Here is a 17,571-nt window from a genome sequence, read left to right as displayed (position 1 = left end):
CCACAGCCAGTCCCGGGCGTCCTGTCTTCCAGACAAGGGGTGTCAGACAAACACAGAGAAGCAGGCGTTGGGTTGCTGTTGTGATGCTCTGGGCTTCAAAGCAAATTGGATGTTGCAGAAGGGAACTTAGCCAGGGCTACAACAAGCCATTCAGTAATTTACTTAAGCCACGCTTAGATCTCATCTGCACAGGAAGGGAGAATTATGTATTTAATCACATCCTCAACAGGCCCTCCACCATGGTTTGTGTCACCCCACAGACATGATGTAACTGTTGCCTTGGGAAAGCAGTGCATGGTCTTGTCTCAAGACTTGCACTGGATTTTGTGAGTCATTTTTGCAACTTGCTGTTGGAGTCTGCAGGTAGAAATCAGTTGTTAGCCCTGTGCAGGTCTGCCAACGGGGTCTTGTAGTCAGGCTGTCCCAACACCTCCCAGTTGCTGACAGCCAGGCTGGCATGGACTTTGGAGGATAACATCAGCTAAGCTCAGCTTCTGGGATAAATTTATCTCCTTTTTTTTTTTTTATTTTTTTCCTTTTTATTAAATATGTGGATGCCCAGCTGGCTCATCCCCTTTTAAACAGCTACTGCAAACTCCTGCTTCACCCACACAGCTTTCCATGTGCAGAAAGATGTTAATCTGTTTTATCTTTTAATGTTGGCATTATCTCTTGACTCGCCCCATCTCTTCCCCTTTTAACGCTGCAGTCCAGGTTCCCTTTAGTCAGCAGCCATCTTATTTTCCTGCATTGCCTGAGAAAAGGCCCAAAAATCCAAAGCGATCTCTGCAAACACTGGGGTCGTGGAGCGCCAGAGACTTTAAGAACGCGGTTTCTCAGAAGCCAAAGCATGAGCCTGCAAAGTCACCTGCTAGGAACAGAGTCTGGAAAGGTGTGATTAACAGCAGAGAGTGACACCCCTCTGTTCTGCAGCTTCCATCTCTCCGAGTTCAGCATCTTCAGGTTCTTCAGGCTCCTTAGCATCCTGTGCCTCCAGCGCCTCATCCTGCCCATGCCTCCCTCCTATATGCTGGACCAGCGGCACCAGCTTCACCCTGTGTAGGTGTGCACCTCCTGGTGCCCTGGGACACAATTCCGGAGTCGGTTCTTCCTCTCCTAAAGTCCCAATTCTGATATGTCACTGGAGAGAAAATTAGAACCTGGCCTCACCAAGGAGAGAGCAGACAGTGAAAGTGGGTACTTCTTGTTTTTATCTTTTTCCTTATCTTTCATAGGTAAGCCAGTTTAAATCAAAACCTCTTGGGAAAAGAGGTACGTTAAGACAACACAGGACCTTACCAATAACCCACATAACATGCATTATATTCAGAAATCGTACACTAGGCTTGATTTAGCCACCAGGATTAGGATTTGGTCCCTAAAGTGTCTGTAATCATTTTACTTCCCAGTAACTTGAAGCAAAATAAAATCAACTATTGGCACCATGGCTATGTTAGAGCAGAAGCATCTGAATATGACTGAATGGCCAGTGGCTCTAGGGGTAAGCTAGGCAGCGTAAATGCTAACGTGGTCCTGGATGCAGTTTCATTCTTCATCTGTGTGTGCTTTCACCATGCTTCATCCATTTATCCTCCCACCTTGCAGGCTGTGACCCCTGCAGCTGCCAGCATGCATCTCCAGAGCGTGGAGTGATGGGAGCACTGAGGCCCTGCTGAAGAATCTGCCAAGCTGTCCACACTTCCCAGGGTCCAGAGACTAAGCTGCTCACCTTGCACCTTGGCCAGGCAAGGAGAGGTGTGTGCATCTTGGTGGTTGCAGGTAGACAGTTGTACAACACCTCCCATCAAACATGGGGTGGGCTTATTAGTCGGGTTAAAGACAATAGAAAGGGCTTCTTCAAATACATAGCAAATAAAACTAACACAAGAGGCAATATAGGCCCACTGCTGAACGAAGTGGGTACCCTGGAGACAGAGGATATAAAGAAGGCAGAGGTGCTGAATGCCTTCTTTGCCTCTGTCTTTACTCCTGCAGACTCTCCCCGAGGGCCCCGGATTTCTATAGCCCCAGAAGGAGTCAGGACAAAGGAGGAGTTTGCTTTGGTAGATGAGGATTGGGTTAGGGATCAGCTATGCAATCTGGACATCTGTAAATCGATGGGTCCGGATGGAATGCACCCACGGGTGCTGAGGGAGCTGGCGGAGGTCATTGCTAGGCCACTTTCCATCATCTTTGGTAAGTCGTGGGAAACGGGCGAGGTGCCTGAGGATTGGCGGATGGCAAAGGTCACACCAATCTATAAGAAGGGCAAGAAGGAGGACCCGGGTAATTATAGACCGGTCAGCCTTACCTCCATCCCTGGAAAGGTGATGGAACAACTTATTCTTGACTCCATCACTAGGCATATCAAGGATGAGGGGGTCATTAAGAACAGCCAACATGGTTTTATGAGGGGGAAGTCATGTATGACCAACCTTATAGCCTTCTATGAGGAAGTGACTAGGTGGAGGGATGATGGTAGAGCGGTAGATGTGGTTTTTCTTGATTTCAGTAAGGCATTTGATACTGTCTCCCACAGCATCCTCATAGATAAGCTAAGGAAGTGTGGGCTTGACGATCAAGTAGTGAGGTGGATCGAGAACTGGTTGAAAGGAAGAAGGCAGAGAGTTGTGGTCAATGGCGCAGAATCTAGCTGGAGGTCTGTGACTAGTGGAGTTCCTCAGGGGTCGGTGCTGGGACCGGTGCTGTTTAATATTTTCATCAATGACCTGGATGAGGGAACTGAGTGCACCCTCAGCAAGTTTGCTGATGACACAAAACTGGGAGGAGTGGCTGACACACCAGAGGACTGTGCTGCCGTTCAGCGAGACCTGGACAGGCTGGAGAGTTGGGCGGGGAGAAACTTGATGAAATTTAACAAGGGCAAGTGTAGAGTCTTGCATCTGGGGAAGAACAACCCCATGTACCAGTACAGGTTGGGGGTTGACCTGCTGGAAAATAGTGAAGGGGAAAGGGACCTGGGGGTCCTGGTGGATAGGAGGATGACCATGAGCCAGCAATGTGCTCTTGTGGCCAAGAAGGCAAATGGCATCTTAGGGTGCATTAGAAAGGGAGTGGTTAGTAGGTCAAGAGAGGTTCTCCTCCCCCTCTACTCAGCCTTGGTGAGGCCGCATCTGGAATATTGTGTCCAGTTCTGGGCCCCTCAATTCAAGAAGGACAGGGAATTGCTTGAAGGAGTCCAGCGCAGAGCCACAAAGATGATTAAGGGAGTGGAACATCTCCCTTATGAGGAGAGGCTGAGGGAGCTGGGTCTCTTTAGCTTGGAGAAGAGGAGACTGAGGGGTGACCTCATCAATGTTTACAAATATGTAAAGGGTAGGTGTCAGGATGATGGAGCTAGGCTTTTTTCAGTGATATCCAGTGATAGGACAAGGGGCAATGGGTGTAAACTGGAGCATAGGAAGTTCCACGTTAACATCAGGAAGAACTTCTTTACTGTAAGAGTGACAGAGCACTGGAACAGGTTGCCCAGGGGGGTTGTGGAGTCTCCTACACTGGAGATATTCAAGGCCCGCCTGGACAAGTTCCTGTGTGATGTACTGTAGGTTACCCTGCTCTTGCAGGGGGGTTGGACTAGATGATCTTTTTAGGTCCCTTCCAACCCTTGGGATTCTGTGATTCTGTGATTCTGTGAAACCATCTCCCAGTTATGCTGATCTGCAGAAACACTAGTTGTCTTATTTAAACCATGAGAGAATAGCTTCTAGGGAGCAGAAAGCAGACTGGAGGCATCTCCTCACTTTCACTTCTCTGTCACACCTGCCAGAGATGTGAATGCAAAGGTGAAGTTTTCAGTACCAAGTGGCTCCAAGGAATAGTGAGGCTTGCAGCAACTTTCTTGCAAGTACTTTGGAAAGACAATGTGCTCCAGGGTGTCATTTGTGTTAATGCAGCCAAAGGGGTTTTGAAGGAAATCTCAGGGTTTTGGTCACTCTCCAAGTTATGGTGTCACACTTTCCACTGCTGCTTGTGCCCGGAGCAGTCACAAGAACTTCATGCTTCAGCTGTAAGCTCTTTTGTGATTTTTCATAAGTGAAGAAATGAGAGACCTGTGCTTCCCTGCACACTAGGGTGAATTTGGGAGATTGGCCAGAAAAATACAAAGGCCCCAACTCTAAATTCTGGAAACACTCCTGTCCCTGTGCTAGAGAAGTCCTTCAATGCTGCGGGAGTTCCCTGCTACAAGATCCATTTGATCTCTGGCTCTTTCCTCTCTGAGGAGCCTGAACAGAGGCAGGATTGAGTTTCTTATGTCTATTGTAAACCAGCATGTCACACTTCTACCTGGCAGGCTCTGCTCCCACACACAGCCATTTGTTTCTGCCTTTTTCAGATCGGCTTTTTTTTCTTGCTTGCCTTTTCTCCCATCAGTCTTCTTTAGTCCCTCTTCCTTGGATAGCATGCAACTACACAGCCTATCTAAAACCCAGGAAAGGCTCTTAATAAAAGGTAGATATATATTAGCATAGCGTATCCCTGGCACTCTGCCCAGATTCAGAATGATCTGTTCATACACTTCCAGACTGATGGTGTGGAACCAAGCATGGATCACATATATCAGGGAAATAAATACTACCTATTTTTATTATTAAGATCTCTTATTGGTTATACTGGCAGTGGCCTTGTCCTTATGCATTAAGCACAACCTTTATTAATGTTGATGTTCTCATTTGTACAGCAGCTAGTTTGGAGGCAAGCGGAGCCGTGAACATACTGATGGCACCTTGATCATTCACTGGTCCTGTTGAGCCTGGATTACAACTGCTGCCTTTGTTTTTCCTCATGACTTATTAATGCTTTGTATTAGCTCCGCTCAGATTGTTAATGGAGGAGTTAATTCGTCACGCTCTTATTAAACAGCCTGGCTTCTGGGATGTGCTAGTGAACCAGGGACCTTCCCCCCCAGTCTACTTGGCCGTACAAAAGTCAGATTTCTGCAGTGAAAAGGTTTTGTTCCTGGAGAAGCACAGTATTTATTTTAAACTTTCTCCTGTTAGCCCAGCACCCGGGTCCCCACCACCCGAATTCACGGCTCATTTTCGCAAATCCAAATTCGCAGCTCAGCTGGGCTCCCGCCAAGCAGCCGAGGGATGAATGCTCTGCCAGACTTGCCCCCCGCCCGAGAAGCGCCAGCCGAGCGCAGCGCAGGGACAGGCCACAGCCCCGGCGGCACTCACCCGGTGGGCACCGACCCGTCGAGGCTGCCGTCGGGCGGGTGCTGAGCCGGCTGTGGCGGCTTCTCTCCCCCTCGGCTGCACCCCCGAGGCCTCCCCTCGCCCGCGCCCCCCCGCGGCCCAGCCTCACAACTGCGGAGCCGAGCGGCCGCGGAAGGCTCGTCCCGCGGCGACGTCAGGCCCGGCTGCAGCGTACGCCTTAACGACCGCTGCGCAACCGCCCTTGAAGGGGGGGAGGGCGGGTGCGCGGACGTGCTGTCTGATTGGTCAGGCTCTCTGTCCTTCCTGCGCTGGAAGAGGCCGCGGCGAGGCGGCTGCAGCAGGTGATTGGCCAGAGCGGCGGCCCGGGGGGGCGGGGCAGGGTGAGGCTGCTCGGGTTGGTTGCGCCGTCCTGTGGCGGGTGCGAGAGAGTGCGGGGGGAGGGGTGGGGGGGTCCTGAGGCTCCGCTGTCACTGTCGCCTTCCCGCCCAGGCCCGCGCAGCCAGGCCAGACCGGCCCAGCCCTGTCCGCCCGCGGCGCGGCGCGGCAGGACCATGTCGGCCACGGACGAGCGGGCCAAGGAGATCCTCCGGGGCTTCAAGCTGTATCCTCCCGGCGGGGCCGTGAGGCGGGAGGGAGGGACCCGGACGGGAAGGTGTGGGGGGAGGGTGGCGGGGATCGTCGCCCCGCTGTGGGGAGGGCGGGTGCAGGGACCCCGGGGCAGGAAGGGGGTTGCCATGGAAACGCCTCCCTCCGGCGTCCTCCCCGCCGGTGGCGGGATGAGGGGAGCGTCCTTCCGGCCGGGCTGGCACCGGCCCGGGGAGCGGGGGACGGGACGGAGCCCCCTTAACGCTGGGGCCTGGCTCTCGGCCCTGCTCCGCTGCGAGGTTCCGGGGTGGGGGGGGGGATGTCCCTGTCGCGGCGGTGGCAGGGGGCCAAAGCCTCCATCAGCGTGGCGGCCGCCGCCGCTTCCCCGGCCCCTAGCCCGGCTTGCCGGAGCTGTCCGCCGGGCGGCTGCTGACGGGCGGCCCGTGGAGAGGGGCAGGGTGGGAAGGCGGTGGCCGCTGAGCGGAGGGACTCCCTTGCCTCGGCGGCGAGGACGGCTTTAGAGAGGGCAGGTGAAGTAGCTCGGCGGCCGGTGCCTTCGGTCCCAGGAGGATCTGATCCCTTCCCCTCTGGCCTACACTATCTCTGCTCGGAAAGGAAATACCTGGTCTTCAGGTCCGGATGCAACTAAATACCTTGTTCCTTTTCATACTGCTAGGTACTGGGTACGACTACAATGTCTTTTATCACTACTGCTTACATACGCTAGGTGTTAATGCCTTTCTGTACAGTTAATTTCAAAACTTCATGTTGTGGCTTTCAAAAAACACTCTAATTTCTTGTCTGCATTGTCTGAATGTAATTTAATGCTGATGGAATGAGAGACCTGAGTTTGGAAGAGGAGCAAGATCTGTGTGCACCCTTCTAACCCAGGATTTCAGCAAAGTAGAGAAAGGCTCAAGCCAAAAGCCTGTGTTCAAACTGGGGGTGGGAGAAATATAAAGCTCCTATATTTCACTGTAGTTGATTCTTCTAAGCTTGGAAGACAAATGCGAGCTTGCTAGTTTGACCTTTAGATACCAAAAGATTGTTGTTGGTGTGTTTGTTTTTTTCCTTTTTTACAATGAAGAGGACAGAAGTGAGCAGAATACCCTCCTGATCTAATACTGTTATTTCTAAACATCTTTTTTCCCCAGCAAGATGTTCAAAATCTCTATGCCAGATGTAGCAGGATCTAATTTTCTAAGTTGGATTTACACAGATAGCTACTATCAGAATGTAAGCAGATGCTTTTCTTGACTTTTGAATCATTGTTCTCTCCCACAGCTGTTAGTACCACATCTGGTTCCTTTGCTTCTGCACTAGTGTTATTGACAGTTCTTTTTATTTATGAAGATTAGTATTTTAGATGTCAAAACATGATTTAAAACCTTTTGTGCTGGCAATTGGAAGAATAAGCTTCTGACAAGACCAGACATGGCTGTTGGTTGAAGTGAGAAGTGCCTGGCAAGTTAAGCCTAGAAAACAAACTTCTAGGTGCTTATTGCATGTGTTTGTGTATAGTCTTTACCAGATAGCAGAATTTACATTAAGGCTTTTGTCCAGCTTTGGATTAAATTACCCATTTTGTTGTTTGTTGGCTTAAGCAGAAAATGCTTTTTTTGCTCTTTGAGAGGGAAGGATATTAGACAAACCTAGGGTAAATTTGTATTATCTCAAGCAGCCTTAGCATGGACAAAAAGCCATGATAGAAATACCCTGCAGTTCTGTGTTGAGGTACCTCAAGTTTAGTTTTCCTTTGTGTGTTATTGAGAAACAAACAAAACCCCAAAAGAAAAAAAATACTGATTGTATTTCTGATAGAACAGTTTTGAGTAAAACCTGGCTGTGCTTCTCCACAGACATGCTAGAATACTTTGATGGTTGCCAAAGGGGCCAGGTAGTATGAAGTCTAAGAAACAGGAATCTATGCATTCCTTTAATAAGCCAGAAGAGCAGCTGAACAGATATTACTCATTTATGAGAGGAAGCCTTGAGACACTGCGCCATCCACACAGGAAGCTACTCATGCCCAGATGTGACCATTCTCTGTGCAAGGCAGCCATCAGCTCAAACTTCCACTTCCTTTTGTGAGAGCGAGCATGTATTCTAGAAAACATTACATTTAAAAGAGATGCTTTATCTTCCACCCACTCGCTGCTATATGTGCTGATTTAATTTACTTACTAGTAAGAAAAACATATTCTAAAAGGCCATTAAGTTTATACTTTGAGTACTTAAAGTTTTTCTTCTGCTCCCAGGAGGAAGCGAGTTCAACTCCACCAGCTTAAGCACACCCTGCAGACTTGGCACTTCAAACTGAACTTGCTTTTAGCGCAAGAAACCAACACAGTATTACACCTAGGGTCTGCATGTATTAGATTCCTTGTGTGGCAAGATCAGTTGATAAGGCAGAAAGCCTTGTTGAGGAAGCAGACTTTCAAAATACTTGCTTGTTTTAACATAGGAACAGGCACTTTAGCTGGAAATCCAGCTCACATTGAATTATCAAAGTTTCCTCAAACAAATTCTGTTTGCTTGTGGTTCCTGAGAAGAGGTTAATTGCAAGCTTTCCAACTGATTGGGGTATGCTGCTGTGGAAATTAAATTACAGCCCAAATCCACCCTCTAACTTTAATGCAGAGATATGCTTTCCTTCCTCTATGACACTAGTGCAGAAATATGCCATGGCTAGTGTCCCAAAACTCAAGCCAGAAACATTTACTCCCCCCTTTCATGGACTTTGCTATTTTAAAAGACTGAAATCAAAGGAAAAATATTTTACGCTTGCTGGCAAATGAGGATATTCATTATACCTTATTACACTTGTCCAAATAATTTTTATGGCTCCAGTTAAAAATTGAAGATTGACAGTCCGGTAAGTATAGCGTAGCAAAAGATTGAAAGCAGCCAGCAAAAGTTTCTATAGCTTGTCATTTCTTCAGAGACAACAGTTGTTAACAGAGCTTGTATGTTCATCAACTTGCTGTTTTGAAGGCACTCACCCGAATAGCAGTTGTTATACTTAATATCTAAAGGTAGTCTAGCACTAAGGAAATGGAAACTTGTTGTTTGACTGATAAACAATACCAGTTGAAACTTTTCTTTAGAAAATTAGTAGTCTTATTTCTGCAAATATTTATGCACAGCTGGTCCTATAATCTCAAATGCATGATATCTGATAATGCATGTTTCTCCAGAAGATGGGACAGTTATTCCGTCAAGCCACAGAATAGCATTTTACTTGACCCTGACTTACCCTTTCAGGACATTCTTCAGGCTTCATTCTGTCATTATCTTTAAAGTTAGTGTGTACTATTAAATGTATTTTGCATCCTTTTTCAGATAAAAGTAACACTGGTAACATATTTCCCTAACAGTCAAAATTCAGTGGGGTTTTCTTGACGGCTTCTCCCACCATCCCCCTTGATAATTTGTGGGTTGCCTGTTTGTTCCAATATGAACTAGCATAGTTTTAGGCTTTTTTAAATGCACTATGTTCACTAGACTGAGGACACTGTAGACAGTTACCTATTTAGTTTGGTTTGCCAGCATTTGGAAAGCATACATGCTTTGATTTCTTACATAGAATACATGCTGTAGATTAGGAATATAGTAATAGTTTGCAACAGCAGATTCACATCCAGCTTGAGGGACAGCAGTTTAGCTTCTTTTTGCTGTTCCTCCTGTAATGTTTCAGCCAGAACAACAAGGAAGAGAAAACCCAAACAAGTCAGTTGGGTCTCATAGCATAGTTAAAGGGCTAAGTCTCACTTCTTAACATATGAGTAAGCACATCTGTTTTCCACTTTAAATCTTACAAGTCAAACAAGGTATCACTTGTTTTATTTGCTTTAGTACAGAAGAGGCTCATCAGAATTGGATCTCCATAGTGTTAATTGCCTTATGGATATTTATCAGTTTAGGATAATGGACTTCCATTTAAGGCTATGCAGTGTATCTTACTGTACTTCAGAAGTCTCCCAAAACAAATTAATATGATGAACATTAGCATGAAGAGACATTAACTATAGGTCAGAGTAATTATGGAGTTATGAAATTAGTATTTGTGGTCAGTATAAAGAAGTGCCTGTAGGTCAGGCACTCCAGTATTTGTAGGCAAAACTTTATGTTAAAAGCTGTCCTACTTTGTGGAATCCTCAAAGTTCTCTGTGCAACATCTTCCTAGCTCCCAGAGCTTCTTCCAATCCTCACCATTGTTTTTCTGTCTAGGAAATAATTCTAGCAAAGCATTAACCTCTTAGAAAGATGGATAGAGCTGTAGTGTAAATATACCAGGAACCATTAAGAGCTTCTCTGAATTTTATTTTAATCTGCAGACTTCTACTTCCACCTTCTACCTGTTTTCTGCCGTACAAACAGAAAGCGTAGCCAATGGCAATCTTGTGTATCAATTCCTGAGAACAGCCACTGAAGTTTTGAACTAGTTTGATGCAGCAATCAAAAGTTCAGAAATCCAAATGGAAGCTCCATCGAGTTTCCAATTTGTTAGTCCAGTAGGTGTTTAGCTGCTTATTTACTTAAAATACTTATCTGTTGCAGCATCTACAAAACTAACAAGGTTGCACCTTTAATTGGCTTAAAAAAAAACCCCAAAAATCCCCCTTGTTTTAAGGTTTCCTCAGATTTCAGTTTGTTTAGACTTCTCATGATGGAATAGAAATATGAATCGCCAAATGAATGCGTTAAAAGGAGACACTGTCCAGCTAAAAGTGGGAACAGGGCTGCCCAGAAGCTGAGCAATATACTCTCTACAGAGCCAATGCACTTATAAAACACTCTAGAAAACATGAGTTTGTGCTCCCTTATCCATCTTTCTGGTTTCTAAAAGCTGTAATGTTCTTCCATCTAATGCATATAGTTCCTTATTATATCATATGAAAAGGAATGGTGTTTTGTTCTTGAACTTTACCACTTTCCTGTTACGAACCTTAAGAGTTACAAGTGAGAGTTGTCCACATTCCCAGTTAGTCTGACTGGAGAATAGGTTCCCACCCTGGCAGTATCAAGAAGTCTTTGTTTCAAAGCAGCCAGAGTTTCTACATCGAAGCTTTAGCCAGGTTGTACTGGGTAGTTAAGTGTCACTGTCATTAAGGTACCTTTAGTATATCAGCGTTTCCAGCATTGATGGAAGTTCTGCAGTACATGATAATCTATATAGGTCTAGTATGCCAAACAGACTCATCATGTCTCTTATGCATAAGTCACGAGCTATATGCCTGCAAACAAAACAGGAACAGTTTTACCAGGTTAGGTTTTACCTGCCTGGTTCTTCAGCGAGAACTAAAAACTTAATGTCCTCTACTTGTGAACTTTAACTGAAAAAAGTTTAAGTATGTTATTATGCTTAAACAGTGATTTGCATCATATATATGAATAATATATATTATATATATATGACTGAATGAGCTACAGTCAGTTTTCTGCATTTCAAGTTTAATGCAGTCCCCTGGCAGTGTTGGAAATGGTGCTGTGTGCCCTTGGCAGTGAAAGGGGAATCAAGGACTCCACCATCACAGGAAACAAGTGAGCTGCCAGGTGCTGTAGAAAATACATCTAACTAACATTGATTTAAAAGTGTAAGTTCACATTGAAGTTCTGGTTTTTCATTTTAGTCAGCAGTATTATCTTAGCACCTTGTGGTTAGAGTTTTATTCTAAGACTTACCCTTTCATCTCTCCAAGGCTTACCCATCCAGCATTTCACTAGAATTATGGTTTCAGTATTTTTAATTGCTTGCTTAGTGCTGACCTAATAAGGTACCTAAAATAATGCAGTTATCATTAGGAAAATTATTTCCCCTTATTTCCCTTTTAACATATTAAGATAATATGAGTTACTCTTTGAATCCTTGGAAGTCATTGGTCCCTTATGCCTCAGCTGTTGTGACAGAATTTGAGTTTCCACACAGCAGAAGATAGTAACTTAATCCATCAAGTGAGAATTGACAGAGCTTCTTCCCCACCATGTATCTTCACAGCCAACGCGTAGGAAAAAGCTAAGTTTACACAGATGTAGGCAAGCTGAGGAGGCATCTAAAAAACCTCAAAGATACTGTTCTGAATAGTCTTTCTTATACAGACATCTGATGCCTCTTGTGTCTCTGCAAAAACAATATTCTGTTAGCTAAAGCAGCCTCAGCATGCAAGCCGATTTAACTTGCCCTTCCATGTTTGTCCCTGAATTTGAGTTGATCCAGAAAGAACATCGAGTCAAAATTTTACAAGATAGCAGGCCACTGTACTCTGACTTCTGCCTTTGACTTCCACAATTTAGGCAGTATAAGCCTCTTCTGTTTCCCTATCTTTAAGCTGGGAAATTAAGGCAGCTTCAAATTTGAGTGCAGACACTCCATTAAAGATAAACCAATGCTTTGTTTACATCTAGACAGTCAAAGTTTGTATAGAAGTACAAGCTATGGCAGGTTCCCAGATACAGACCAGTAAGCAGAACATACCATGATTTATTAAGGTCCATCTGGCAACATTAATTTTGTCTTTTTCTGCATACTAGTATAGCAGGATTTATCACAAGTTAGTTCTGTAAGCACATGAAAGGTGACTTTGTTGCTCACACATTTTAAGGATCAGATCATGTATTTACATTTGATGTGAAAGAAACTACAATAGTGAGCACTGAATACAAAAGAAACCCCATACCACTGTTCTCAGGGCTGCTTTTCTATCCTGAGCCTGCATGAGGAGCACCCGTAGAAACAAGAGCTTTGGCATCTGGGTAGCATCACTCTCAGATCAGTGTTAAGAACAGATGAGTTTTTTGAGGGAACACTTATTGGGCCTTAGTATGAAGTTTCCAAAGCCGTTTCATTTGATATCATGTCCAAGCACATACTGTAAACTGTTGGGAGGCTCTGTCGAGAAAACACATGACATTAACTGAGTTTCTTGTGAACAGTGGAAACCACTTCTCAGCTGCATTTTGCTAAGTCCTAATTGACAGCCAGGATTTTCTGTTGCAATTATGAACTTGAGAGTCCATTGTGAGATTTCTCCTGAACGGAGTTCTCCCTCTGACAAAAATGTTAAGTATAGAAGAGACACTTAAGGGAAACAGTATCAGATTAATTGAGCCATGAGTGAACCTTTGAGTTGATTATGTTCATGACTAGAATATCAGGCAGCATCCTTCTGGAAGAATGGCAGGCTTAGCTAAAAAGCAAGAAAAATTTTATTTATTTTTATTATTTTTCTATTTTCAGTCAGCCTTTGGGATAACAGTGCACAAAAGCATAATGTTCAATTCATCCACTCGTGTACTGAAAGATTTGCCTGCGTAACTAGGAGCAATATTGCCTTCCATTAGAGAAAATGAGGGTGCAGGGAATTTTACTTCTTAGTAATTCCATAGAGGAGTATTTATATGGGTCAGTCTATATGCTACGCTGTTTACATAAATGTCATCTCTGTAGCAAGTCAGAAGCTCATCTGGTTCTTGGGACCACTGATTGTACCCATCTTTTCCTAATTATTGTATCAAGAAAATTGGGAGGATCTTACACTGTAGTCAGCAATGAGCGTATACCCCACCTAAGCAGATTGCCTGCCCTCATGCCTCTTTCCTCCTCACTTCAGAGGGCTTGATCTCAGCCCTTCCAAAAGGCAGAGATCCAAAAAGCCAGAACTTCTAATCAGGGGCAGTCTGCTGGGCAGAGTTACCATCAAGTCACTTTTGTTTGGAAAGTCAAATGAAATTCTGGTTTTAGGAGACAGTGAAAAAGTGGCTATTTGCATTGCTTTAACTAAAAAATATTTCTGTGTATAGGAAAAATCTTAGAGACCCTCACTAAAGACAAACTATTTTCCGTACATCTGTTGGCATGGACTGCTGCTGTGAGATTTGTACTTAAAGGCAGTTCTACAACACCCCCAATTCATTTCGAAGGAAGAGGTTTGCAGAGAGAAAGGGTAGAACCACCACTGTCCCCATTAGTGTAGCACCACATGGTGGAACAGACCCACCCATCTGGAGATTGCACACCAAGAAATGCATACTAGCCTTTAATGCAGAAGGATCTTCTGGAGATAGGTATTTGACTTCCAATTTAAGGTCTTTAGGGTAGACTCTAGTATGTTAGAATGCTTAGCTATTTGACTTCATTCTGGTAAAGTTACTTGCTTGTCCATACCACTGAAACAAGAAAAAAGTCCTTCTGATTGTTATTTCTTTATTACTTGAACTTTATTAGCCTTTAAGTGACATTTAAAAAGCCCCACACCCTCAGTCTGTGAAGTGGTATGGGTTTGTTGCTTTTGAGGACAGGGGACACCTGAAAAATATCTGCCTTTACATTCTTCTTCATGCATGTTTCTGTCACAGCAGCTGTGCAGAGCACAGATTGCCATCCCCAGCTGCTTATTACCTCATTTTCAGATTTACTAGCTGAGCTGCTCAAATGAGCACTGCAAACCTCCTGTTTTCCTCAAAATGAGCCATACTAGCTTGAACAACTTAAAGATAAGGAGCAGACCTGTGATGATCAAGTAGATCAGGTTAGCAGTTTTACAAACAGCTCAGCTGTTAGATTTGAGGGACAAAGTAACAAGCAGCTGGAGAGGGCTGTGTCCAGTCCAACTGTGCCATGCCCATAGCCTCTGCTTAAGTCAGTTGAGCTTGTTCTCAGCCCACTCTCACACTGTCTTCTCCAGCATTCAGCTGCAACTCACTGGAGGAGGCTTCTCACATTACCACGTTTAATTACCCTTGCAGCACCAATTCTAAAATCCTAGCTTAATATTATTAGTTAAGCATTTAAGCTTCACATTGCTAAGTCTGTGGTCACATATCTTCTTTAAATTAAGAGTAAATGCATCTAAGATGATTTTGGTACAGTAATCATCTTTTCTTCTGCTTGTTCTTTACAAGGGGTCTTTAGCATTACTGTGCTGTGTGACTTGACCAGTCACCAGGCAGAGTCACAAATACAGACCATGTAGTACGTGCTGTTAGAGACTATTCTCCTGCAGCTCCCATTATGAGCCAGACATAGGAAATCATAGGCTGAAAATCCCATGCAGCCTTAGAGAACAAATGCATGTTAATTTTAGAATACCTTTTCCAGAAGGAGGGAGAGAAGCCGATGAAGTTTGAGCTGTTCATTTATAGCACCCTCATTAATCCAAAAGGAATCATTACAGTGACACTGTTGCCATAAAAACACAGTATTTTAACAGCTCCAGGAAGGAGTTGTTTTATGTGCTTCCCCCTATAATTTCTTCAAAGGGAACTGCATTATATTAGCGTAACACTGACCTTAAAGCTTAGCTTCTACAGGGAAGTATTTAGCTGCATACAAAGAAAGAAAGAAAAAAAAAATCAGTTCCCTGGTTCTCCTAGCACTCTATCATTAGAATAAGTTCCTTAGAGTTTTAAACAAAACAAAAGACCAACAAAACACTCACAAAGGCTTTTTTAAAGTAGCCTGAACTGAAGTACTACTTGCAAAATCGAAACAGATTCCCCAAGGAAAGTTGTTAGCTTACCACTTCAAGCCTCTTGGTGTTACTCAGAGAAGAGAATCAAAACTCCCTTCTCACCACATGAATAATCTCCTTTTCCCTGTCTAACAAAGTAGAGATGAGGCATTAACCAGGCAGCTATAGAGCAACTGTCTACCCCTCCAAGACCTCAAACTATAGTGCCCTCATTAATGCCCTCTTTCTTATTTAAATAGAGCCCTGCTAGTGGCCAGGTGAAAATGTTTCATGGTTCTTGATGGTCTCTTGCATTTATTTCACTGAAAAAGATTAGTTCCTGATTTTCCTAATTAATGTTGTTTGCACACGTCCCAGTTTTGCAGGCTCTGAAATAGTAAATACGGTGACTAGGGCAGAGAAATGCTTGTAAAGGTGCAAATTCAAATTAATAAAAACTATGGTTTAATGTAGGTGCTCCTGTAAATGGTGCAGATATTGCTAATTATGTAATTTTTGAGCTTTTTATGTATAACTTCACAACATTGGCATTCACCTTAACACAAATGTTTATGAAGTTCACACTTTGAAATACCATAATAATATGTTTAAACTGTAGTATTTGTATTAGCTGTGGAAAAGTCTAGCTTTTCAATAACTAAATTTATGTTAATTTTGTTATTATTAACTAAATTGAAAAAACCCCCAAGTTGTGAGCTACACCTAATTGCACTATTTATACATGCTGTTATTTTCACAGCAGAAATAAGATATTCCATTGCTTCAGCTGAAAAATATATTAGTAGATTTTTATTAAAATTATAAAAGTCAGATTTAAATACTCTGGAAATTTAACATACAGCTACAAACTTCTTAAAATAATAAACATAAAAACGTAATATAAACATAGCTGTAGATTTTATTGACAATGAAAGATACAGGAGCTGCTTGGAGGTAATAGAGGCCATTACTTTTTTTGTCATTTCAGTGGGGATTTCATTATTGTATCCCCACAGTAATGTTCTTCATCTGAATCCCAATGTGCACTAAAGCAAAGAGGTGCTGACTTGGGCACAGACCCCCATCTTCAAGAGATCCCCTGGTGACATGCTCAGAAGTTCACATCAGTATAGTTCACATTAGTGCATGTGTAGAGGTTGGTTAACATACAGCATTCAGAATCAAATGCTAGTATTTTACCTATTCTAAACTCACTTGGAACTGATTTTTTTTTACTTTTCATTTCCATCTTTTGCTGTAGTGCTTTTCCAAACAACTTATTCTCTTTCAGACTGCTATACTGTCTAACACTGTGTAAAATGTTGGGATGGTTAAATTGTCAAATCACAAATCCACACTGCAAATTTAAGCACTTTTCATGTTCTAGTAGGCTTCTAAAAAAAGCATAGTAATTCTGATATGGAGTCCTTGTTTTCTGAGAGTTCTGCCTCAATCTGTGTAAATCCCCTTTTATTCCTCTGCCTCTGCTTTCAGCAGCCTCTTGTCCATTTACAAGATTAGTTTCCTCACGCAACTGCCAATCATTCCCTCCTGACTGCATTTTCAGTTTTGTTTTGATTTTCCACTTGGTCTGTATGCTTTAAGTTTTCCTCCCTTCCTCAGAGGAGAGCAGATACTGAACTTGTTTTTCTTAAATAATCTTGGTCCTTGTCCTGGGTTCAGCAGTAGCAGTCATTTTTTCTCCTTCTTAGTAGCTGGTGCAGCGCTGTGGTTTTGACTTTCACCTGGAAGCAGCACTGATAACACCGATGTTTTTAGTTACTGCTCAAATGTTTTAGTCTGACCAAGGACTTTCTGAGCCTCATGCTCTGCCAGGGAGGAGGGGAAGCCGGGAGGAAGCAAAGACAGGACACCTGACCCAAACTGACCAAAGAGGTATTCCATACCACAGCACGTGATGCCCAGGATGTAACTGGGAGTTACCTGGAAGGGCTGGTTCACTGCTGGGTCAGGCTAGGTATCGGTTGGTGAGGTGTTGTATTCTCTTCCCTTGTTATTTCCCTTACCATTATTATAATTGGTGGTAGCAGTAGTGATTTGTGTTATACCTTAGTTACTGGGCTGTTCTTATCTCAACACGTGGGAGTTAACATTCTTTGGATTCTCCTCCCCATCCCTCCTGGAGCGGTGGGGGGGAGGGAAGAAGTGGGATAGTGAGCGAGCGAGACTGCGTGGCTGACAGAGTTTAAACCACGACAGTCATGTCAGTTTTAAGTGGAAAACCAAAAACAGTTTGTTGCAGCGTGTGGTCCTGCCTGCGCAGTGCTCCAGAGATATAACTACTTTAGTGGCTCAGATCCATGACCCTTTTTTCTCTTGTCCCTTTGAGAACTACATCT

General features: G+C 43.9%; 1 protein-coding gene and 1 long non-coding RNA gene across 4 annotated transcripts in view; one reads left to right on the top strand and one right to left on the bottom strand.

The window, feature by feature from the left end:
* The first annotated feature begins 5,594 nt into the window (after nt 1–5,594).
* The window catches only part of PDE6D (phosphodiesterase 6D), a 38,547-nt gene continuing 26,570 nt past the window's right edge, over nt 5,595–17,571 (top strand). Inside the window, exon 1 of one of the 2 annotated variants that reach the window (XM_065674359.1) lies at nt 5,595–5,778. In XM_065674359.1, coding sequence (XP_065530431.1) covers nt 5,729–5,778 — 50 coding nt within the window. In that variant the 5' untranslated portion in view covers nt 5,595–5,728. Of the gene's footprint in view, nt 5,779–6,118; nt 6,419–17,571 lie in introns of those variants that run through there. The other variant, XM_065674358.1, reaches the window with a different exon arrangement.
* On the bottom strand, nt 12,257–15,405 carry LOC136010894 (uncharacterized). Of its 2 annotated transcripts, none has more exons than XR_010611050.1 (3): nt 15,281–15,405; nt 13,797–13,928; nt 12,257–12,651 (listed from the first exon to the last, which is right to left on the bottom strand). It is a non-coding gene; the product is annotated as an uncharacterized LOC136010894 (long non-coding RNA). The 2 variants fall into 2 exon arrangements; XR_010611051.1 differs by lacking the exon at nt 15,281–15,405 and adding an exon at nt 14,851–15,000.

This window comes from Lathamus discolor, chromosome 3 (assembly GCF_037157495.1).
Source record: "Lathamus discolor isolate bLatDis1 chromosome 3, bLatDis1.hap1, whole genome shotgun sequence".
Classification (NCBI taxonomy): Eukaryota; Metazoa; Chordata; class Aves; order Psittaciformes; family Psittacidae; genus Lathamus; species Lathamus discolor.
The sequence above is the reverse complement of the archived record's forward strand: the minus strand, read 5'-3'. Positions and strand labels throughout refer to the sequence as shown.